Source organism: Rousettus aegyptiacus, unplaced genomic scaffold (genome assembly GCF_014176215.1).
Source record: "Rousettus aegyptiacus isolate mRouAeg1 unplaced genomic scaffold, mRouAeg1.p scaffold_m13_p_3, whole genome shotgun sequence".
NCBI lineage: Eukaryota > Metazoa > Chordata > Mammalia > Chiroptera > Pteropodidae > Rousettus > Rousettus aegyptiacus.
The window spans coordinates 150,672,464-150,696,561 of NW_023416306.1; the positions used below are offsets into that span (position 1 = coordinate 150,672,464).

Consider the following 24,098-nt stretch of genomic DNA (forward strand, 5'->3'; position numbering starts at 1 on the left):
CTGAAAGTACTGGATTAAGTCTCCTCAGAAATAAGCTACTCTTGTGTGCTAATTTCTTTCTCTTCTGCATTTACTCAATGCCTGTCTTACTGTGTGTGTGTATGTCCAACCAACACACAAGGTCTGGAAGAATACGAAAACCCTTAGGGGTAGCTACCTTTGGGCTTAGAGTGTCCTGAGGGAAAGAAATATCTTTTACTTTTTCTTCACTATTTCAGTTTTTAAAAAAAAAAAAAAATGAAAAGCATATAATTCAACTTCAAAAAAGGGAGTAGCAATTGGGGAGACTTTTGTGTGGGAGAAGAATTATTTGAGGGTAAGAGATAAAGATGATCTTGCCCGTTATTAATTTGATGGCAGGACTTTTTAAATTCTGGTTTTGGTTGTCTCTCCCACCTATGCTGTACTGACCAGTCTACCTCCCATTTTCCTGTGAATGTGTTTACTTTGCTAGGATTTTTCAGAGCTGACTCAATTGTGCATTGATTTAACTTTTAGTTATTTCATTGTGACGGTGCCTTTACAGCTCTAACCAATTCACTTCATGTTGCTCTGTTCAGAGATTCGCTCATTTTTGCGGCTATTTTTCATGCCCTTTGATGGTGAGTGGATAGAAGGAAGGAAGGTCAAACAGACTATTTTTCATTCACTGCTGTTGTGAAGGCTCTTTATGGAAGAAAGATAAAGCTGAAATCTATATTAAATTTTCATTATGTGGATTTTTTTTGACATGTCGCCCTCAACATTGATATTTATAAATAGCCATAAATATATTTTAGATTACAATATAAATTCTATTAATTTATCAGTTAATTTGTAATTCATCTTAACTGAGACTATGTGACTTCTTTCTAATGATTCCATTTCAGGGACATTGAATTTAAGTGCTTTAGGGATAAGAATTGGATGGATCTCTGTCCTCGAGAACCTAATAATCTAACTGAGAAGAAAAGGCCAAGCATGTATAGAGTGAATCATGGAACTTCAGAAAGTATTGGGAGAGGCAGTTTTCGGAGGCCGAGTGCTCTAGTGCAAGGAACACAGATGGATCAGACCCTGAGAACAGTGCTCCAGTCTCTTCTGAGCTGCAGTGTCTTCATTCACAAACTGGGGTATAGTCCCCTCCTTGAAGGTGGCTGTGAGAATAAATGAGGTCGTGTACGGTAACTGCATAGAGGATACTCAAACTATAGTTACAACTGATGGCAGCAGATTGAACAACAGCGTGGTGTAACAGACAGGGTAGGAGTCAAGGAATGAGGAAATCTGTGCCCTCGGCTGTTTAACCTTTGGTGAACTTACAGTATCTGGCCATGAGAGACCACATGCGGAAAATCAAGGCTTCAGACGAGGTCTTCTTTCTAATAACTCACAATTTTAAGTTCTGAAGGTAGGGCCAGAGTGGAGCACCCCAGTTCAGATTCAGTTGTCCACTAGGGCTTTATGGCACGGTGCCACAGTTTGTCTAGGTGTCTAGGGCAGACCTATTTCCTGCTGTTACAGGAAGAAGGAAACGTTCTGGGGTCAGATACCACTTAGTCCTGAAATCCAGGCCTGAATCACAATAATGGGGCTGCAGCTGAGGAGCCACTGAAGGTTCCTGAAAGATAACTGACATGACCATTGTAGCTTTTTAAGGAAGTTAATTTTCACTGCTGGATGTATTTCTGCTGGGTGTAGAGATTTGTGTCTGGTTGGACGGAGAAGTGATTCTCAGGCTATAAAGGGAGGTATTTCTTTCTTTTCTAATGTATTTTCAAAGTAGTTTTTCTGCCATGAATTCTCTAGCTGCCATCCCAGTATTTATTGAGAGAGAGAGAGCCCACTAGGTAGTTAGTTCTTTGTTTAAGACAGGCATAGTCTACTTACCTTGCTGAAAATGGAGACACTCACCTCATAGGGTGTGCGTGAGGACTGAAGGAATGAACAGAGGTCACAGTGGAATGGATGACAGGGTCCTCCTCCCTCAGAGCTCTGTAGGGACAGAGTTTATACTCAGAAATAAGAGTACGATGAAACACAAACCATCTGCAGTCAGCATTTAAGGAAATGCTAAGGCAATGTGGAGTGATTTTATGTTTTAATTTTTTTTTTCCAAGCTCTTGGTCCTTGGGTGATATTTTAAAATCTGCTAAGTAAAATATGGTTGCTGTTGATATTAATCATGATTAATAGCAGTTTAGATATTAGAGTTATGCATAGAAGTAGCTTTATGTTCACCCATTCTTCTTACTAATGTGACTTTTTGCTCTTTTCCTAAACTAAATTTAAATGTACTTCTTCAAGCGCCCTTTCTTAAATCTTTTTTGGAATGCAGATACTCAAATGAGAAAACCATGATGTTTTTAATAAGCCATTTGCGACGTTCTGTCTTACTGAACCCTCTGGTTTCCTACACTCCTGCCTTCCTTTTCCAGTTAGATTATATAAACGTGAGAGAAGAAATATTCCCTCTTTGTCTCCTCCTTTAACAGTGCAAGCAGTAAACAGTGCTCAAATAGCCCTTTGCTAGCAGCCTGAAAAGTTGTCTTAGTGATGCAGGTTCTCAGGCGGCAATCATCACATATGGATCCATTTTCATGGCTTATCTAATTTAAGTCTGACTTAAAACACTTCAGACCATCTCTATCCCTTCTGACCTCAGAGGAGAAAGTCAATATTACTAGAATCTTCTCCAGGTTAAATATATAGTTTCGGTTCCTTGAGCCATCTATGCCTGATAGCACGTTAATAATGCTCTCCTGAATGTCGCTCATAAGTGTGGTGATCGTCTTCAAGTTTAGCCTCAATCTCTGCAGAAGGAGGATTGTGAGGACAAAAGGTGAGATGCACACATACAAGGAAAAGCAGATGTGTCTCAGGAAAGGGGACCAAGTGATGATGGCTCAGTCTGTGCTTGGTTTAGGCAGCCTCACCTGATTTTCCAGGTCATGGCAACCTTGGGCATGAGGGGACTTTTATGTCAATATTAAGTATAAAGAAAGCATCTGTAAATAAGGAAATAAAAGTAATTGTGTTAATCATCTCTGAGGTAGTTATTTAAATCCTATAAATACCACTAATCTTATAATCTTTAGTATTTATACTCTATGTAGCCCTCTTTGATTTCATTTTAATCGGGGGATTTGGCACAAGATAATCTCATTGGAAGGACCTGACTTCTTTGGTGATTTGAATGGTTGGAGGTTTAGCATAGTACATTATTTTATAATTAGTATTCAAATGTGTGTTCATTATACTACATTCTGAAATCATTTTTTTTTAACTTTTTTTAGCAACAGAAAGGTGGGTTTATTTTTTGCCCTGTTTTTTTCTTCTCATTATAAAGTTACTTATACTAATTTTTTTAAAAAAATACATAATATAAACAAATATAAAAACAAATTATTCATAATTCAGTTCTCTAAAGACAATCCTTGGGCGAACTTTTTTTTGGCTTGTTTGTATATCTATGTGTAGATACATGTTTTAAAAAATATAGCTAAATTTGTAATATACATACATATATGTTTGTATCCTGAATTCTTCTGAAACTAGGCCTGCTTGTCTTCAGTCACGCTCAGTAGGACACAGTGTAAAAATGTTCTATTTTTTTTTTTTAAGTGTTTTCATGGTCAAATCAATTAAGAGATCGCTTAGATTAATGAAGATTAGTGTTTGGGGTTTTTTTTTTTTTTAACTGCAGATGTCATGGAGCCTTTAATATACTAAGGTTTTATCTTGTAAAGGAGGTGACATATAGTGTGTCCTGCCTAATTTAATTATGGAACTTTTTCGTGCATTAATAACTTGAAGAATTTGAAGCACAAGTTGGGAGAAGTTGACAGACATTCCTCCCTGTATCCTGGACATTTATTGGTTGTCTGCCCTGGTGTCCACTTCTCACACTCTCTTTTCTCCAGATCGTGCTTGGTAATAAGTTGTTTAGTACCAGATCATATTCGGTAGCATAGTATTGATGAATACATTTTTAATGTATTTTAAATGAATATTAACGTACAAATTAGTACATTAAAAACACTCATCGGCTTCATCAATCTGATCTGATCTCTTGATATCTTGGGGCCACACACGGACACTCTCAATGCCCCCGATGAGTTGGTGAGCTCCATCTTCTTTTCCTTGAAAGTTTTAGTTTATTGCCCCTCAAATACTTATTATTTTTCCTCTAGTAATTCTGATTCACTGTTACCTTTCTATTTATTATCTTTTACTCTACTTTCTATCTCTAACCTTTAAGTTCCTCAAACCTAGCACTTCGGCATTAAATAATTGCTTATTGCATATGTTTGGTCATATTTAAGTATAAGAGATTAATATTCACATTTATTTCTGTTCTTTATGTTGCCCACTGCTGAACATTTCACTGTTCATCAATAGTTCTACCATGTAGCTTGCTTTATGCCTTCTTTATTGTGTTATCCCTCTTTCGCCATCAAGCTTTCTGTCAAATATTCTTGTTTTTCCTTTACCCTGAGATGTACAAAGCGTCTTTAAGCTTTACCGGGCCATCGAAATGTAACTTTCTTCACTGAACTTTTTCAGTTAAACGATGGGTGGGAGGCACGTTATCTTCTCTTTTGGTTCTTACTAGGACCAAACGGGTACCTTTTAATTGCTTCCTTACCTCTTAAATCCAAATGTATGTTTTATATCCATTACTTCTTCATTCAGCTGGTTAATTTCAGGATAAGTTATTTGAGTACTTTCAAATCAGTGTTCTTTTTCAGATAATGAACATTTGCAGAGCAGGAACTAGATTTATCAAGTCCATTTTCCTTGATCCTTCTGCTTTTTGATGGAGACAGAACGGAAATGAAAGGGCAAAACCAGTCTAAAAAGTTATGTGCTGATTCATGAAGCTTAAATTATCCATGACATTGCACTGAGATGTTTGTGTGCATTTCAGGCTAATTTGAAAGAATAAGACATCCCTTTATCTGAGATGTTGCTTTTATGTGATGTGAGTGAAACTTAGGAAAGCCAAGAAGGGATACAAAAAAAAAATAGTTTGCCTTATTTGGTTTTCTTCGCTAATCTAATGTTCAAACACTGTGAAGTTGTATTTCTGTTTTTAAGTTTTCTGTTACATTTTAAAGTAAGAATATTTATGGGTATTCTAAATCTATGCATTCAATTTCATAAACTATTTATACTGCCATTTTCATAAATACTCCTAAAATTGTTTAGTTCTGGATTATTTGGGCATGTGAATAGTTATTAATCATGAAATCTTCTTCTGTTGGCCTGAAATAGTCAGAATTGGCCCTGTATTTAAGGATATACCAGTTAAGGAATCTAGCAACCTGCCATTTGGGAAGTATTTGATGAGGATTGCTACATCTTTTTGGTGAATATACCGTATTATATTAAAATCATTTCAGGAGAGGAACTGTAGTTGTTCTTTTTGGGGTTTTTTTGTTTGTTTGTTTTTTGTTTTTTTGATTTTTCCCCTTCCCATACCTTCTTATATAGCCTCTAAACTATTCTTATGCCCTTGGCAGAAAGAAAGTTTCCCATGGTGTTCTTTTTGTTCTGTTCCTTGAATTATTTATTGTTCTCACTTCCTTACTTCCTATTTATTTCTTGGAAAAAAATTATTCTTTTCATTTTTCTGCTCATTAATTAATTCATTATAGAAAAATAGACGAATGAGGAAGATATCAAATGAGCACTTGCCTTAGTTTATCTGGAGTTTATGGGCACGGGTCGTGAGTAGAGATTTAAATGTAACTGCATAGAGATGATGTTTCAAGCTGCAAGTACCCATGACATCACCAGACCGTACTGGCTACCTACTATGCGGACCTCCCCAGTTAATTACATTATTCTGTCTTTGTCCAGTTGCACAGGCAACTGTGATCCAACCAAGTTCACATCTTGCTTTCTAGAGTAATGTTCCTACTCCAGTGTACCCATGCCAGCTGTCTCATCCCAAGTCACTCAGTGCTCACATGTTTCCTAATACAAAAATATGAAGAATGGTAAGAGAACTAAGTCACAGACACCACTCGGAATCACCAGCTTTTACATGGAGCCCACCAATGATACTGAAGAGTGAACAAAAGCGAGATGTAAGAGAGAAAATGAAGAAGAAGATGGCTATCGTGGAAGTCTAGAGAAGAGAGTTTCAGGAAGGAGAGAGGGATCAAGAGTGTAATGTCTCAAAAAGCCAGAATGACAAGGACTGTTCTACACCTGTATCTTCCTTCTAAAGGAGGGACCGTTTCCTAAAATATCTCTAGCACCAAGGGTATGTTTGATACTGAAGAGAATGCAGAAAGATGGGGGCTGATTTAGAGAAGAGGAGGAAGCTCTTCTTCTGGAAGAACGGCATTATCAGAAAAGGGTGATAGGTTATGTTGTGATAGACCTTGAGTGATGAAAAGACTTTCAAATAGTTTGAATGGATCTTCTCATTTTCTGATAGTTTCCAACAACTTATTGAACTGAAAGTGGGTTTGGTAGTCTAGCTAAATGGATTTACCATGGACTCACATAGTACCTAGAGCTGTAAAATTAAACATGTAACAAGAAATTTTTTTATATAGCCTGCTCTTTCAACAGATGGCAGTGACATGCTGTAAATTAGTATTGCTTTTCTGTTTAATTCTTTTGCTTTTTACCACATTTATTGATGCTTAGGCAGATTTGCTGATAATCAAGAGAGTCATTAATAATTATCAGCATAGGTTTGCTATTTCTGTCAACTCTAAGAAATAGGTTTTAGGTGTTACTGATTTGCCATCGTATAGCCATACCTCGTTTTATTGCACTTTGCTTCAGTGTGCTTCACAGATGCTGTGTTTTTCATAAATTTAAGGCAGGACCCTCCCCTAGAAAAAACATTACAGCTTGCTTTATTGCAATACTCGCTTTGTTTCAAGGGTCTAGAACCAAACCTGCAGTGTCTCCAAGATACACGTGTATTACACACATGAGTGACATCTTTATTTTTTACTACTAATTTAATAAACGCATAGCATATATATTTCTACATATGCTAGTCAGTGTTCAAAGTTTATTTTGTACCGAAAGGGATTTGATGCTATAAATAAGGGTTGAGATTGGAGGGAGGGAAAGAGAAAAGAAGTAGGAAAGAAGGTCTTTATTACAGGGAAAAAATTGTCATTTACCTGTCTCTCTTGAACCTCCTCAGTTTTTACAAATCATTAAACTGTGGGCATGCTCTCCCCCTATGTGCCCATTTATATTTTGAAATAAAAAAAATATCATCGAATTGTTATTACAATCAAGATGTAATTAGGCTTGGCATTCCTTTTAAATTGTGAAGTTTTTATGTTTAAGATTTTAAAAAACCAATTAAAACTATATAAAGCAAATGAGATGGTTCTGAAGAGGAGTTTGTAGTGGTGATGGCCGAGCTGGGCATTTCCACATCAGTTCAATTTCTTGTGTTTTAGTGCTGATTTTCAGTTTCCTCCTACAATGAATATAACTTCACAGATCCTTAAAAAGACTGTTCTGCAAAAATTATTTTCTAAGGGAAATGAATTGTGGCAAGAATGAGTTTTTATCATGGTGGGGCTGGTGTGTTGGCCTTTTTTGAGAATGAAAGTTCTGGGAATAATAGGGGATTTATTTTGATTTCTGTGAGATTGTGAGAAATGTTGAAAGCATCTGGTTTTTTCAAGAACCTATTTAGAATTCTTTTTTTTAGAATTACTCTTTATGCTAGTCACTAGCGTATTCTTTCTTTGAAAGATATTTCATTGAAGTAAACAGCTTCCCCCTCCCCCCCACCCCACCCCATCTTCATTACAAAATAGCCTTTCTAGTTTTGGTTGTCAGAAGATTTTTTTCTTTGTAGATGGACCAGTGCTTACTTTGCATTTTGGTTCAGTTGACTGATTTCCTTCCATTTTATGAGGGGCACTTGAACCTTAGCTGTGGCCGCATGTGCTGCCTTTGAACGCAACAGTTAGCACTTTATTCCACTTGAGGGCTTACTGTTCAATAGGAGCCTATAAAGTTCTCAAACATAAAGGAAATCAGAGCAATCCGACAGCAGAAGTATCTAGAAAGCTCAAAAGCCAGGTTTAATTAGGTAGCAGTGCAAAACCATTATCCCTGTCACAAAAGGTGGGGAGGAAGTGCAAGGGTGAGAACAATTGGCATTTATCTGACCGGCTGCCCAGCTCAGCTGCCCAGCTCGGCCCAGCCGGTTGGAGCCCAGCTGGAGCTCTGCTGGCCCTGCATTCTGCAGGCAGCATGCAGTTTTTGAAACACCCCTAAATGTTCCAGCCTTTAAATAGCAGCGAGTCTTCCAAAATGATGCTGCGTACTGCAAGGGAAATTAAAGCGGCTGCCTTGGAGGCAGGAAGCCGATGAGCAAGATGCTTAATTATCGTGGAAGTAAGTGCTTGTTACCGCTGCGTGGAGCGCAGGGAGCGCGGGTCGTCCTCGGGGTGTCAGCCGTGATTTGTAGACAATGCAGCCCTGTCAGCGCAGTGCTGGTTCAGCAGCATCTTTCCAAACATGGATTTGGCAAGAATTTAAAGGCCACCTCTTGTGTAATTCGTGGAGTCTTGGAAAAGGGTCCTCTGCCTTTATTTTCAGGATGTACGCCACCATGCCGGATTTTGTACTCGGAATCTTTGCCTCTTGCCTCCTGACTGACTTGCTCATGAGGAAGTTGGTTTTCTTCGCCTGTCACCTGGAAGAATGTTAACAGTTCTCTTTGGTCCCTTGGGGAGCATGCCGAGGTCTAGCCACAGCAGCATTTTGGTTTTGCTGTCTTTTAATAAATTAGCACCGAAGGGTGGGGTAGGTTACGATTCATAAGAAAATGCAGGCATTTTGTTAGTGAAATATTTCTAGCTTTAGGAGTAGGTGAAACTAGAGAGAGCTTGGGAAGAGGAAGTGGTAAATGCTGGATTCGTTCTGAAATATTCCTCATTGGGGTAAGTAATAAAGTAGAGGAAAACGCAGAAGAGTGCTCATGGATATAATGGCTCCGGGAAAACCCTGTTTATTTTCTGTCTATTGTATTTGCTCTTGTCAAATATGTTAAACCTTTGTAAAGAAACAAAAGGCAAGTTAGGATTTTGAAATATAGAAGGTATTAAAAAGTGAGTGTTACAATATAGTTAATAAAATGTTTCTTTCCATTTTTAGCTTTGTTAAAAACCTGATTGTGCATTGCTCTAAGTACTGAACTCTGTTGGTTGTCTCGAACTTCTAGCCAGCACAGGGGTTCATGATATTCTATATTATTAGAGGTCATTGGAGTCTGTACTTGGGGTAGGAGCTCTGGTGTCCTCAAATGAGATCCTCCTTGCCCCTCCTCAGTTATCTGAAATAGTTCAATTAAGCTGAAGTATTAATAGGCTTTTAAAATATATGTAAATAAATTAAACGATGGATTTTATTAAATGATTTTCAATTTCTTTCTTTCAAACCTGCTTTACTAAAATATATGGGTTGTGAACTGCCAACCACATACATTAGGGAGTCTTTTATTTTCATGAGTCTGTTTTTGGCAATTGCATTTTCTTTTTTTAAAAGATGTATTTATCAAATGCTAATTCAAGTTATCCTTCTCTCTTTTAGAGAAAGCATGGGATTATGGCAGTCACAACGTCCCAGTAATACAAATTCCATTCAGTTTTTTCTGAAAGAAAGCCATCTATTAAAGTGAAGCAAAGGAACTATTGTGGATTATAATGTTTTGAAGATCTGGATTTTCAGAAGTTTGAAAATAAGACATTCAGCCTTTTAAATGAAAAAGGTTAAGATTTCATACAACTGCTGCATTTGCTGGAAACTGTTCTCCAAAAGGGAAGTGCACATTTAAAACTTCGATATGATGGTCCTTTCTGCAGTGATTTGAGTCTGATCGCTTGTACATCATGACCAGCTTGAAACGGTCGCAGACGGAGAGGCCTGTTGCCACCGAAAGGGCCTCCGTCGTCGGCGCAGATGGCCCTCCCAAAGTCCACACCGACGACTTCTACATGCGGCGCTTCAGGTCCCAGAATGGCAGCCTGGGATCTTCCGTCATGGCTCCTGTAGGGCCCCCCCGCAGCGAAGGCTCTCACCATATAACCTCGACCCCTGGGGTCCCAAAGATGGGGGTTAGGGCAAGGATTGCAGATTGGCCCCCACGGAAGGAGAACGTCAAAGAATCTAGCCGTTCAAGCCAGGAAATAGAAACCTCAAGTTGCCTTGAGAGCATGTCCTCCAAAAGCAGTCCTGTGAGTCAGGGAAGTTCTGTTAGCCTCAATTCCAGTGACTCAGCCATGTTGAAAAGCATACAGAACACGCTGAAGAACAAGACGCGACCGTCGGAGAACATGGACTCCAGATTTCTGATGCCTGAAGCCTATCCTAGCTCCCCTAGAAAGGCTCTTCGCAGAATACGACAGCGGAGCAACAGTGATATCACCATAAGTGAACTTGACGTGGATAGCTTTGATGAATGTATCTCGCCCACGTACAAGACTGGGCCATCACTGCACAGGGAATATGGTAGCACATCTTCAATTGATAAGCAGGGAACGTCTGGAGAGAGCTTCTTTGATTTGTTAAAGGGCTACAAAGATGACAAATCTGACCGAGGTCCAACTCCAACCAAGCTCAGTGACTTTCTCATCGCCAGTGGGGGCAAGGGTTCTGGTTTCTCTTTGGATGTTATAGATGGGCCCATCTCACAGAGAGAGAACCTCAGACTCTTTAAGGAAAGGGAAAAACCACTCAAGCGACGTTCCAAGTCTGAAACTGGAGACTCATCCATTTTTCGTAAATTACGCAATGCCAAAGGTGATGAACTTGGGAAATCGTCGGATCTTGAAGATAACCGATCAGAAGACTCCGTCAGGCCCTGGACGTGTCCGAAGTGCTTTGCCCACTACGATGTCCAGAGTATATTATTTGACTTGAATGAGGCAATTGTGAACAGGCACAATGTTATTAAGAGGAGGAACACCACCACGGGGGCGTCGGCAGCTGCCGTGGCATCCTTGGTTTCGGGACCATTGTCCCATTCGGCCAGTTTTAGCTCCCCGATGGGCAGCACAGAGGACCTGAATTCCAAAGGAAGCCTCAGCATGGACCAGGGAGATGATAAAAGCAATGACCTTGTAATGAGCTGCCCATATTTTCGGAATGAGATAGGTGGAGAAGGTGAAAGGAACATCAGCCTGTCAAAATCAAATTCTGGTTCCTTCAGTGGGTGTGAAAGTGCCTCCTTCGAGTCTGCACTCAGCTCCCATTGCACAAATGCGGGAGTGGCAGTCCTTGAAGTGCCCAAGGAGAACTTGGTGTTGCATCTGGATCGCGTGAAGAGGTACATTGTGGAACATGTGGATCTTGGCGCGTACTATTACAGAAAATTCTTCTATCAGAAGGGTGAGTAGAGATCTTTTAATTTGCTATGCTGTACTTTCTGAAAATGAGTACTGTCTGTCTGGTTTTTTAGTAGTGTGAGATAGATTTCATGAATTCCTTCTTAATGGTAAAATAGTTAAATAGGTATTTGCTGTGATGTGTTTCTTATTGCATTTTTTAGTTACTTCCTCTTTCAAGTACAAAATGACTCATATTAAATAATTGTTTTTAAAAAACCCCTTTGATTTAGTGGATGAAATTATAGCCTGTGTGTAGAAAATTTATGTCACCTTTAGGTATAAATGTTAGATAAAGTTAAAAATATTTTAAACAAAGCTATATCTTGTGGATTAAAACCAATCTTAATGCGGCCTTTTATTTCTGTAACACTCTTGGAATCAGTACAGGGCCATTTCTTTTCCACCCTGATGTTCTCATCAGTAAATGGGAATTGTAATACATTCCTATCCATTTCACAGGAATTTAAGTGAAAATTAGTTATGTTATTTGAGAAAAGTCACGGAGCCCGTACATCTCAGAGTCAGGAATTGAATTTAGGTCTTAATTTAAGTAGAAAAGGCACTGAAGAGACACGTACCTTTAACATGTTAGTGACTTTCTAGTCTTTTCTGTTTTGGGTGGCGGGGATATATGTATATATTATTGGATTATACTTGTATACGGTTTTATCTCATGCTTTTAAGAAAGGCTCTGTGATTTTTTTAATTAAGTAAGTAATTTAAATGAACTCTTAGAAGCTTTCTAACAGCATTTTTGAGCAGCATTATTAATTGAAGAATGAGTTTGTCGTGCAAGCACCCAAGCTAGGAAATAGGATGCTTGCCAGAGATGGGCGTGCACCTGCGGACATGCACCTGCGGTCCACTGGCTAGCTCAGTACTCTGCAGCCCTCCTGAGAGACCCTTGTGTGCGAAGGGCTATAGCAGTGTTTTGATTTCCCACCTACAGTTTTAGAGTTTTTGAATCTTAGATTTATTCTTCCAAATGCAATTTTACTTTTAGTACTCATTATAGTTTTATGACATTGCTCACTTGAGAATAAAATTTATCTTATTACATGATAGACCCCATTCAAGAGGGCTTGTTCACCCCCAAAAATCTTGTCTTGTTACTAAGTATAGAAGTCTCCTGAATATCAGTGTCAGTAGTTCTGGAATCAATATGATAATGAAATCCCCATCTTCATTTTTAAGCAGTCTTTATTCTCTCAGAATAATTTTCTGGAGTTCAGATTTCAGAATAACTTCTTTAAGTCCTGTTCTTCTATCATTTAAGATACAGGGTTTCTCAGTGTTTCCATCCTGACACTTCGGGCAGATAGTTCTTTGTTGAGCAGCATCCCTGGCCTCTACACCCTAGATGCCAATAGGTGTCCGCTCCTCGCACCTTAGCGTGATGAGCTAAAATGTCTCCAGGCATTGCCAGTTATACCTTAGGAGGTAAATTGTGTCTAATGCCTGATTTATAGTACCTGGAGAAATTTTTCACAGATGTTTCTGAGTTGTCTCTAGGTGGAAACCATCCTGCTAAAAACCAATACATTGAGCTAACATAAGAGAGAATGTTATAATTTTTGTCGTAGTAGGCATTTTTTTCCTATAAGTAACATGGCAGTATTGAGTGAACATTTTTGAACACTTATTATGTACTACTAGGAATTTTGCTAAACAGTTGATGTGACGTGCATTTTCTTTCAGCCTCTCTCCCCTCTGAGGTAGGTACCATTATTAACGGCATTTCCTATGAGAAAACTAGGCTTAAGTGACCTTAGTGAATAAGCTGTCCTGGAGCTAGTAATGTTGGAACCAGGACTCCACCTTTGTGTCTGACCAGGGTCCTGCTCTTGACCGCTGTGCTCTGCTTTCTCTATATTAGTCTTAACGGAAGGAATATATTTTTGTGTTTAAATTTGGTAGAAATTTGTTTAAAGTATCTTTCCAAAGTATGGGATAAAATTTTGAATGCCTGTATTTTGGAGTAATCCATCTTAGCTCATAACACTTCATAAATTTAAAAGCCACTTAATCCAGAGTAGTTTCTTATTTGAAGTATGGAAAATACCCTCTTACCCAATATAATTGAAGCTGATTAATTGAAAATATCAGTTAAATCAGAAGATCTTGAAAAAATATACATATTAAAAATTTATTTTAATTAAAACTTATAAAAATATATTTGCCAAACTTTTGTGAGGCCATGGAATTCTCTTTGACAGTGATTCTACTATTTTGAATTCTACATTGTATTAATAGTATAAACCACAAGAGCAAAAACATAGACACTAGCAAATCAATCTGAATCTTACGGAATCTTAGGTTTCATTTTTTGTTTTTTTTGTCATTTTTTTGTAGCTGTCTCACTCACATCTAATCCAACAGCTTTCTTTTTTAGTGACTTGCCTTTATTAAGTCTTTCCAAAGCCCTCACCCCAGTTTTTTCAGTAGGAACACAATTTATCTTTTATGTTCATATCTCATCACCTTTCATAATATTTAGTTAAATTTCATGACAGTAACAAGTCAACTGACACAAACGGGCTTGAGAGGACATAGCTGACTCTTTGTCAGCGTGAAGTCCAGCTGGTGGGAGCAGAAATTCTGTGTGTGTGGCACTAGAGATTGCCTGCTAGTGCCATTGGGCATTCGTCATTGTGGTTTACAGAGAGAACTGGAGACATTAGTCTATCCAGGCACTCGGTTCAGTGGAGGGCAGTCACAAACAGTGCCTGCTGTGTTTTCTTGGGCCACCCAACTTAGAATTTTCAAGTCAGGCAGGTCATTTGTCACAATATGATAATATGCAACAAATTATGACTGAATAACATCATTTGAAGCTGAAATTAAGCCCCTAAAGTATAACTGAATATTAGAACACTATACTTGTTATCACTGTATAAAATACTTCAATAATTCTGTCTTATAATTTTTTATGTATAACTTTGTTCACTGAAATTAGCTCACTAACTCATTTTTCCTAATCGGAATTCCTTGAAGTGAGTCATCTTGTGGAAGGAATACATCTGTCCGATGTAATTTATCTTCCAGCAACAGGGTGTAGCGCTGCTGACCTGGTTGTCACTCTAACCTCTTTATCACCATATAGTTTCCATTTTTCTGTTTGATGCATTCCAGAACTCATTGTAGCTAAGTCTCTGAGGAAAAAAAAAAAACTTACTGAATTATACTCTACAGTTGACATTATAAGTAAAATTTAATTATATTTAGCTGATGAAGCTGCAGTAGCTTTTTAATATTACATTGTTTTTATAAGCATCATTATTTTGAAAATTTAGACTTTAGGGAGTATTTGGTTCCAAATGGTAGCCTAGTCTGTTGCTAGAAAGATGCTGGACCAATAGAGGAATCCCACTGTTTGCACTTATTAAAATAAGGAACACACCATCAATGTTTTTTTCTAGTCCTTTCTTCTGCCCACTTCTCTCGTGTGCTATTTCTACTGAGACTCACCCAGGATTAAATGACAGTAATAATATAGCTAACGTTTATTGTGCTATTACTTTGTGATATGCAGACCTTCTCACTTAATGCTGAAGGACCCTAAGGTGAAGCTGTCATTGCGATAAGTCCAATTATGCAACCACAGCCTTCCAAGAGAAGCACAGACTCTGCAGTAGGATAGTATATTAGAATTAATCTGGTCATGTCTCTATAAATATGTTTTATATTTAGCTTTTATCTACATCGTCACCATTGTCAAAATACCAAGGAAATTCGTAAATGGAAAATACTCAGTTATAGAATAATTATATTGCCTGTAGTTGACATGGCTGATTGAGGAGACTTTCCTAGCCATTATTCATCTTGTTTGCTATGACCATACCAGACACTTTCAGATTTGCACTGAGCACACAATTGTCTTTGAGGCATGGCCTCCCTGAATCCCATTTAGAGAGATGCATTAATGGAAAAAGAGGAGCCCATGGGTTGTCTTGGCATGTGATTGTTGTACCATTGATCAAAATGTTGATAGGCTTATCTGATGCTAGACAGGATGTCATTCTCAAAGTCAAGTTACTGAAGATGCTGTAATAGGGAAGGGTCTCTCCCTATTGCCCAGTGGCCCGGAGAAGCTGCCATTATTTGGTCTGAATCTCAACTAAGAATGTTTTCCCAGTCCTGAAAAGAGGGAAAATTAATGCTTATGAACCTGACTATTCTTCTGAAAACTTTAAGCCACAAGATTTAATTGTTTTTTTTTTTATTGCTCACCTTCCTTCTCCTACATCTCCACCTTCACCTCTCCTCACCCCACCACACACCTGTGTTTGCATGCACACCTGCAGTAGGCTAGGCCTGGGGATTATCAGTCCGTGGACACATAGTTGGATTTCAGTTGCTATTGTAATGTCTAATTTTCTTTACTTCTCACCCTCTTGTAATCAACCATCTTTAATCTCATTTCTTTATAATATATGCCCTTAACTTCTTTTGTACTTGGAATGGCAGCTTTAGCACTCTGATCCGTTCTTAATTTTGCTATCAGGAGCCATGCTTCAAGTTCCAGTTTATTAAATGAGCATCGTTAAGTAGCTATTATATTGTATGGTACATATAGAACATCAGGGAACACCATACAGCTAAGCTTATTTGTAAAAATCTTGCTTATTTTGTTTTTCTTTAAATCCTTCTATGAATATAGCAATATTGGATTTGAAGAAAGAATTATGGGGTCCCTTAAAATTCAAAATTCTTTAAAGATAGTTATTCTGTGTTTCGTTTTTTGATGCGGACAGTCTTGTATTTCAAGTGATAAATTCAAGTCAACAAACTGTTCTACTGAACCATGCTGTGCTCTGTGCTTGAACTTAACAGTTAATTTCTGCCAAAACTAATAAGGAAAGACTTTATATTTGTATAATTTATTGTATTAATGCCCTTGTCTTTCATATTTTATCATCATCACATAAACTGTGTATCATTTGTTCGAAGTTAGCTCTCTAATTATGTAGTTCTTCTTGGGGAGATTTGGGGCACTAAATAACTTCTTGACAAGCTAACCTAGGAATAGGTTGCTGCTTGCTGTCTTTATCTTCTCAGGGCTTCTAATAGCAAGAAGGCCATTAGGTATGAAAGTTTGCATGTTTGCTTCTTTGAAAGCAGACATCCTCTCCTCTCTTGGCTGTAATCTCCTCAGTCTCAACACTGATTGGCTAAACTGTGATCTATAAGGCATTCCAGATTTCACATTGCCTGTGCCATCTCAGTTTAGAGGTTCATGGAAGTTGGCTACAAGGGCCTGTGTTTCAACTGCTCCTCTTTATGTTTTATTTTTAAAATCAGGATAGATCGTCAGGAGGCCACCTTCATTCAGACACTTGCCTTTATTCAAGGACATCTTATTAAGATCCAGTCATATAAAAACAATTTGCTTTTATAATGAAACTGGCGATGAAGACATTGCCCGTTATGTCATTCTTCAGCTTGTTTAAAAGTTCTGTGAGAGAAATTTTAGAATTTGATGCCAGAAATGGTTTTATGGTAACTTCCAAATGCCTGTCTTTCTGGTAATAGGCATGTTTTGTTTGTTTTTGTTTGTTTGTTTGTATTTACTGTATCGGATTTTCCCCCAAATTTGATGCTCAACCATACAACCTTCACTATTGACACGTTTGTTTCCCCTTACCTCTTTTATTTTCTTATTTCTGTTTCATTCGCATGATTTATATATTTCCTTTAAAATTAATGACCTCAAAAAAAATTTTTTTTGAAAAGAAAATGACTATACATTTATATCCAAATAAATTCCTCTATTCCCAGGCTCTGCCCTCAGTTCTAGCTACATTGCTCGCCAGCTTTTAGTTGCTTCTACCTGGATGGCTGTCTAGTTGGCAACTCAAAATGGTGCACACAAATTTTGACTTGTTTTACTCCTAAAACAAGCCTCCCTCGTCATTGTCCCCTTGCTGTTGTGAATACCACCATTCTCATCAGTTGGGAAGATTTCAGTCTACCTCCAAATTGCTGCCGACTTCCTGATCTTTATGTCCCATTCCCAGTTCTAGAACCTCAGGCCCTCATTGCCTCTTACCTGAATTCTAGCAATAGATGTCTTAGTCTCTCTACCTCTAGTCTGCTTTCTTCAAAATCCAACCTTCTGCCTTTGCCAAATACAATCTAATCATATAACAGCTTACACTCTACGTGATTATATTTATGATTTAATCATGTATCAAGTTTGTTGCCTCGGTTGAGTCCTCTCAGAAGCAGACGATGAGACAGTGTAGGCATTCAGGTGGTTTGTTAGGGACTTGGGAATAACGCCTATGAAAGAAAAAAGGGAGAGGAAGCAGAGTTTGGCAGGGAGAGCTGTCCGCCCACGATGCATATCAGCCAACACAGTGGAGCAAAGAGTGAGCATTAGAGAAGTCCTGCGATGGGCAGTCGTGGCCAGGTCCTGTTCTCTTGGACTTGCTTAGTTCTTGGAGGGGGCTGCCCCAGAAGAGTGTGGATGGGCTGGAGAACTGTAGCAGGTCCAAAGACACTACAGCCAGAGACTTTCAAAACTGTTTGTATTTCTTGAGGCTGAATCACTTGCAAGTCCTTTCTGGAAGGGAGATCAGAATGTTACATTTCTGGGTCTGGCACACGTGTATGAGTGCCTTCACTCAGCTTGGTGTGGTTTAGGGCACCGGCGTGGTAAACAAAACAGATCTCCTATGGAGCTTGCATTTTGGTGGAGGGAAACACAGTAAAATCACACCAAAGTATGTATACTTATGCTTATTATGAGGATTGGTAATACAAAGGTGGACAAAATAATTTCTAATTCCAGTAATTTGGTTTATAATGTTCTATAACTTTTCTTATACACACACCAATTTATTATTCCATTTACTGTTAAGAGGAGTGCCCTTCATATTTTTAAGTACTCTGAAAAATTAATAACTGCACATTCATACACTTATTTAGTCATTAAATATGTATTAAGTGTTTACTCTGTGCCAGCTACAGTGCCTGGAGAACAAAAGAAGATACACCTGTCGTCATCGTGGGTTTACAGTCTTTCATTCATGCTGTTAACACAAATGAGAAACTATCGAATGTTATTTTTTTCCTGTTTTAAAAAAATTATTTTTAAAAAATCTGCAATTTTCTTGTTCCTTCTGTCTGGAACGCCATTTAGACGGAAGATAGAACCTCTGGATTTCTCATCCATGTTTTTTCTTTCATAATTTTAATTTTAAAATTTTTGTTCTGTATCTTTGTTCTATAACTTTATCTTCTGGATAATGGATTGATGTATAGCTCTCTATGGTCTGTTATCCAGTTCTTTCATTTTGTTATTTCAGAAGTCAATTTTATTCTCTAGGAACCCATTATTTTTGTTTTCCTATAGTTATTTTTCATAATATCTTATCTTTATTTTATATACCCCACATGTCTTCACTGCTGTTAATTAAAAATTTTAAGTTTTTTTTGTAGAATAATCTGTATCTTCTAAGTTGTATTTTCTGGTTTTCCCTAGTTTGATTGTCTAGTGATCTTATCACCTTTATGAACGAAGGCTGAGGAGGATTGGTTGGTGTAGGTGGCAGGCTTCCCCTGCAGTACTGTGGGCCTCTTTCTGCAGCTAGCCTCACCTTACACAGGAGGGCTGAGGGCTAATGCTGGAAAAGTAGCGAGATCTCTTAACAGAGAAGTGTCTTTGTGAGAGATAGGGAAGGGCGGTAAGAGGACAGTGAACAAGGTGCAAGATAGAACTGCGTGCATCAGACTGGGTTGTTCTCCCTTCTTCCCTTACCCACCTGACCAGCTTTGCCTCTCCTGAGCTTGTGATCCCCGTGTAACCCTCTCCTTCCCAAAGGTGAATGTGCTATCCCACCACTGCTCCCAGCCACCCTGTGTCCCTTGTGCTTTTTGTGGTGACTGCTGTTCATAACCATTCTAAGAACCCTTGAAGTTAAGGACCACAGATTAGGCAGGCTCAGTAAGTGTTTCACAATTGAATGAATGTTTGGTGCTGATGCAAAGTATATGAATTATTGAGTTCAGGAGCCACTGTATCTTTTAATTATAGGATTAGTTAGAGGCAATGAGGGCCCTCTGCATATATGACTTTGTGTTATATGCCAGGCACTGAATAATATGTTGCAGTTCCTTTTCCTTTCTTTTCAGGAAGTAAGACCACAAACAAGTCTGTGTGTGGTCACAGTGGTTTTGTGGAAATTAACCGAGACCATCAATCGATCCCCATAAGCCCAAAACACCATTATGGAGACTGATTTTTACTATTGTAAATTTTATTAGACACAACTGATGGATGCTAAAATCAGTGACAGTTTGAGGAGAAACAGGAGGAAAAGCAGGATTTGCATAATTCCAAATTATATCCATGAGGATATGTGTAAACTACAAGGAGAAAAATAGCAACTTTATGGCGAAGACACCTGGCATATGCCACCTTAGCAAAGTGAATCCAGGTGCCTATCATGATGCACTGAGTTTACCTCCTTTCCTTGGTTCTCTTGACCAAAATGTGTAATCTCAGCCCAGTCATGTGAAATCACCACATGTGCCCAGACCGAGTGAAAAATACTCTTCAGGGGTAACAAAGTCATGAGAGACAAGATTGGAGACTGTTACAGATTGCATGGGACCAAGAAAAAGTACAGTTAAATGTAACATGGGATATTGAATGGGATTTCAGACCAAGAAAAGTAGGACATAGTGGAAAAACAGGTGAAATTCGAGTAAGATCTTCAATTAATGGGTTTTGCCAGTGGTAATTTTCTGGTTTTGTTAATGATAATGGTGCTGTATGTAGTTGCATAGGATGTTAACATTAGGGGAGACTGGTTTGGGGATATATAGAAACTCCCTCTACTATTTTTGCAACTTTTCTGTATGTCTAAAAGCAGTTAAGATAAAAAGTAAAGAACAAAGACCTTTGGGTGCAGTCAGTACCAGCAGCTAATACACGAACCCTCTGCATGAAAAGGGCACTGCTTCCCCAGCTTGCTGTGCCACGGGCATCAGAGTGACTGCTGTGTTTACTGAGTCCCGCATCCCAAAGACTTTCTATGCTCTTTGTTTTGAAGTTTCAAGGAAATAGGGCCCTTTAGAACTGTTATTTCTGTACAATTGATAACGTATTTAAAAAGCCTGGCATGTAGTTTTTGAAATTAGGTGCTCAAAAAATGTTTGCTTTATTGTATCAGTTACTCTCCCCGTCTTCTCATGGAACCCCCTCTCTTCTAGTACTATCAGGAGGCCATTCATCTGAGCCTCAGGGGTGGGGTTGAGAGGAGAGATCTTCCTGACTGCGTTCAAGTCAAGTAGAAGCATTTGATGTAAAAGCATCAACAGAAGCAATGTCTACAGCTCTTATGGACAGTTAGTCAACAAGTGTGTGGGCTGTTCTGAGGTTTTGAGACACTGCATAGGCCCTGCCCTCATGAGGAGCAGTGACTTCTGCCTTGACTGAATTGCTGGCAGTCTTGGAGGGACTTCCTTCCAAATCATTCAAAAGCAGTTTACTTAGGAAGACATCTTGCTGTATTATCCCTGATAAGGAGGTACAAAGGGTGTTTTAAATATAAAGAAGTTGAGTTAGAGACAGGTGTCTCATTGTAATTTCTTTCATTTGGATTTTAAATACTTCTCCCCTACCAGATGGCGTTCGAATTCATATTAACTAACATTAGAAGAAGAGTCACATTAATATGCAGTCTTTAAAAACAGTCTTTAAACTCATTGATCATTTTAAACTTTTAAAAATCTTCCTATTATAAATTATATATATTCATTACAGAAATATTAGTAACTACAGAAAATAAAATTTTGTGATTACCAGTAATTTTATTTCTGTCTCATCTTTTTAAATACATGCATACTTTTAAGTAAAATAAGGATCATTAAATACAGTTTTATTTATTCTTTTGTGATTCCATATTGGCTATACCATCATTTATAATTTTCCAGTTGTTGTAATGCGGATTTTCCAGTTTCTCGTTATTATAAATGTTTACATCAGATGTTCCTATGTGTGTTTTTTTTTTTTTTCCTATTGATCCCTTTCTCAGTTTGGTCAAATCTGTAGACAGTCCTTAGAGTATATTTTTAACTGCATTAAATAAAAGTACAAAGCATATTAAAATATAGTTGTCAAAGTGTTTAAAATTTGTGACATATTAATATATATGTTTTCTTATTGCATTAACAAAAGATCCAGCTTCAGGTTGGTAACTACCATAATTTCAAACTAGCAGTGAGCATAATTGGTATTTTGATATCTCTGCTCTGCAGTAACTATAATGAGCTATGGCAATGTCCATGATATCTATAGTTGTCAGAATCACAGACTAGCTAATATTACTGTAGTTTGTTGCCTACGTTTATAATTGATGGAAATGCTACATTTCATTTAGAAGTTAGTGAAAATAAAAGTATAGTTTTTTCCATTCAAGTTCATAGACCCCCTAATTTCTATCCATAGACAAGTTTAAAAAAATAATTATTGGCTATTTATCATAGGTTGATATTGGCCAATAAAAAAAAATCTCTTAATTTGATTGTGTTACTCTGTATTTTCCATTTGTTTCTCTTTGTTTCAATAGTTTTATTTGTACTTTTTTCTTTAATTATTTTGATACACTTTATTAATGTTGACATAACTTCATATTAGTCTATGTTTTATTGGCAGGTTAGGGGCTATTAAGGGCAGCTTAGTTATCTACAATTTTAAGCCCCAGAACTTTATGCAGTTTTGGCAGATACACCACCCTACTTTGGAAAGAAGAATTGGAACTTCAGAGTATTGTGCATTTTGTAAATGTGGGCAATTACTCTTGTGCAACAATAATTATAAGCTTAGTGGAGTGTTTTAGGACAGAATCCTGGCAGGTGGCCAATCCTGTGTAAATGTCCCCATCTATGACTCTGACCTGCTTTTGATTATGACGCAATGTCTTAGGCTATTTAGTTCTTATGGAAACTCCTCCACCCTTTTAATTAGGATTAGCCCTTATAGGCCAGAGACTGAGAATCCCTGAGTGGTGTCCTTCCCTGAAAGAACCATTCTTTAACAGTTTGCCTCTACTTTGACAAAGCTGTGTTTCATTTTAAAAGCAGAATATGCTGCGGCTGCCTTTAAAAAAATTTTTTTCTTTAACTTTTGAATCTGTCCTTTCTAATCTAGTCATTATCGTATTAAGATGTAAGTTGCAGCAAAAAAAAAAAAAGTCTAAACAACTTAAACCCAGTAGGCAAATAAGCAACTTTACAGAAGCATTTGCTATAGCGAGCGGTCTTCTTAGTGTCATCCATATTCTCTATCTAATGAGAATATTGAACTAATGAGAAGATTAAGGGTCAGATTTGTTGACTGCATAGACAGTGGCACACTTGTAGCCCACCAAGTAGACTCTTAAGAAATAATAGTTTAAAGTATTGGCAATGGTGAAATAATTTTAATTCTAGCTAGTAAAGTTGTCATTGTTCCATTCTTTGACCTGCTGATGCATAATGAGGCCCAAGTCTGTCCGCATTATACTGGTATCTTTAGTGCCCTGTTTCTGTAATCAGTTAAGATGCCTTTTCCAGAAAACTTGGAAGAACTTTCATTTTTTCCTTCTGATTAGTCAGTTAGGGTAACTAAGATTAGAATGGGAACCTTTTTGTGACTTTAACATATATTGCTATAGTATATACACACACAGAATAGTTTCTGAAATGGTTGATACCAATTCACAGTGCCATCAGCAGCGCATGAGTGAATGTATGACAGCTCTACCAAGGACCATTTTTTGCTTCAGGAATGTTAGGCACGAGATAGTGGTTAAGTTTCATTTGCCTTCTATTTCTTTGCTTTGTGTTTATCAGTTTATTTTCCCTACTTAAACTCTAAATTCCAACAATTCTAAAGAACTATTTGAGGCCATGAATTATAACTTTGCAAATTATAAAAAATAAAATGTATTTTTGTTCATAGTTATACACAGTCCAGATTATATTGTTTTCCCTAGGGAAATGTACAACTGAAATATTAATATAGAGTCTGCAAATACAAAAACCAGTACAAGCAGTCCAAAAATTGCTGGTGGAAGCCCCATAACTCTTATAATTTGATATTTCTTTTCTCCTTTACAATTAAAATACCAGACTTAAAAACAAACAAACAAATAAATAAATAAAATTAAAGTTACCTTTTTTTGCCTTGCATATACATGCTTATACATATCTCATAATCAGGTAACATGACTGTACTTGATCTAATTACTTGGAGCTTTGACTTATATATACTGTTTCCCCTCCCTAAGAATGTGAAATTTTATTGTGAATTTGTCAACCAAAAATATAGCTACTTGTGTGGAATGTCCTAGTGATGGCAGAACTGCTCATTGGAACCCTTTTTACCATCCTTGTTAAAACTTGAGAGCCAGAACTAACAAGAAAACTTCAGGATAAACATTTGTTTAGGTGTTAAATATGAAAAATGAAGGTGGAGGAAATCAACCATATATGGATAAGACAATATTTCTCCCTTTAAACACAATGAAACCTTGTCTCTATAGCACATCAACCAATAAAGTTTTATGTGTGATCTGGCTAACTAATCCCTTTAGGCACCAAAATTTATTTAACTTTATAAAATTCATAGAATAATTTTAGAAACTTTTGGGAAGATAATGTATATGTGATGGCTAAGAGAATGAGCTTTGAAATCAGTAGTTAAAATTGTGTGTTTGAATTCTGATAGTGCTCTTTACT

The 24,098-nt window shown here is 37.6% G+C and overlaps 1 protein-coding gene across 19 annotated transcripts in view; it reads left to right on the forward strand.

Moving 5' to 3' along the window:
* SIPA1L1 (signal induced proliferation associated 1 like 1) overlaps positions 1–24,098 on the forward strand; it is a 317,068-nt gene that overhangs the window by 177,464 nt on the left and 115,506 nt on the right. For 17 of the 19 annotated variants that reach the window (XM_016118662.2, XM_016118665.2, XM_016118659.2 and 14 more), the window contains one exon: positions 9,574–11,370. In XM_016118662.2, the coding sequence (XP_015974148.1) occupies positions 9,873–11,370 (1,498 nt within the window). In that variant the 5' untranslated portion in view covers positions 9,574–9,872. Of the gene's footprint in view, positions 1–7,900; positions 8,377–8,454; positions 8,925–9,573; positions 11,371–24,098 lie in introns of those variants that run through there. The other 2 variants (XM_016118671.2, XM_016118669.2) reach the window with 2 other exon arrangements.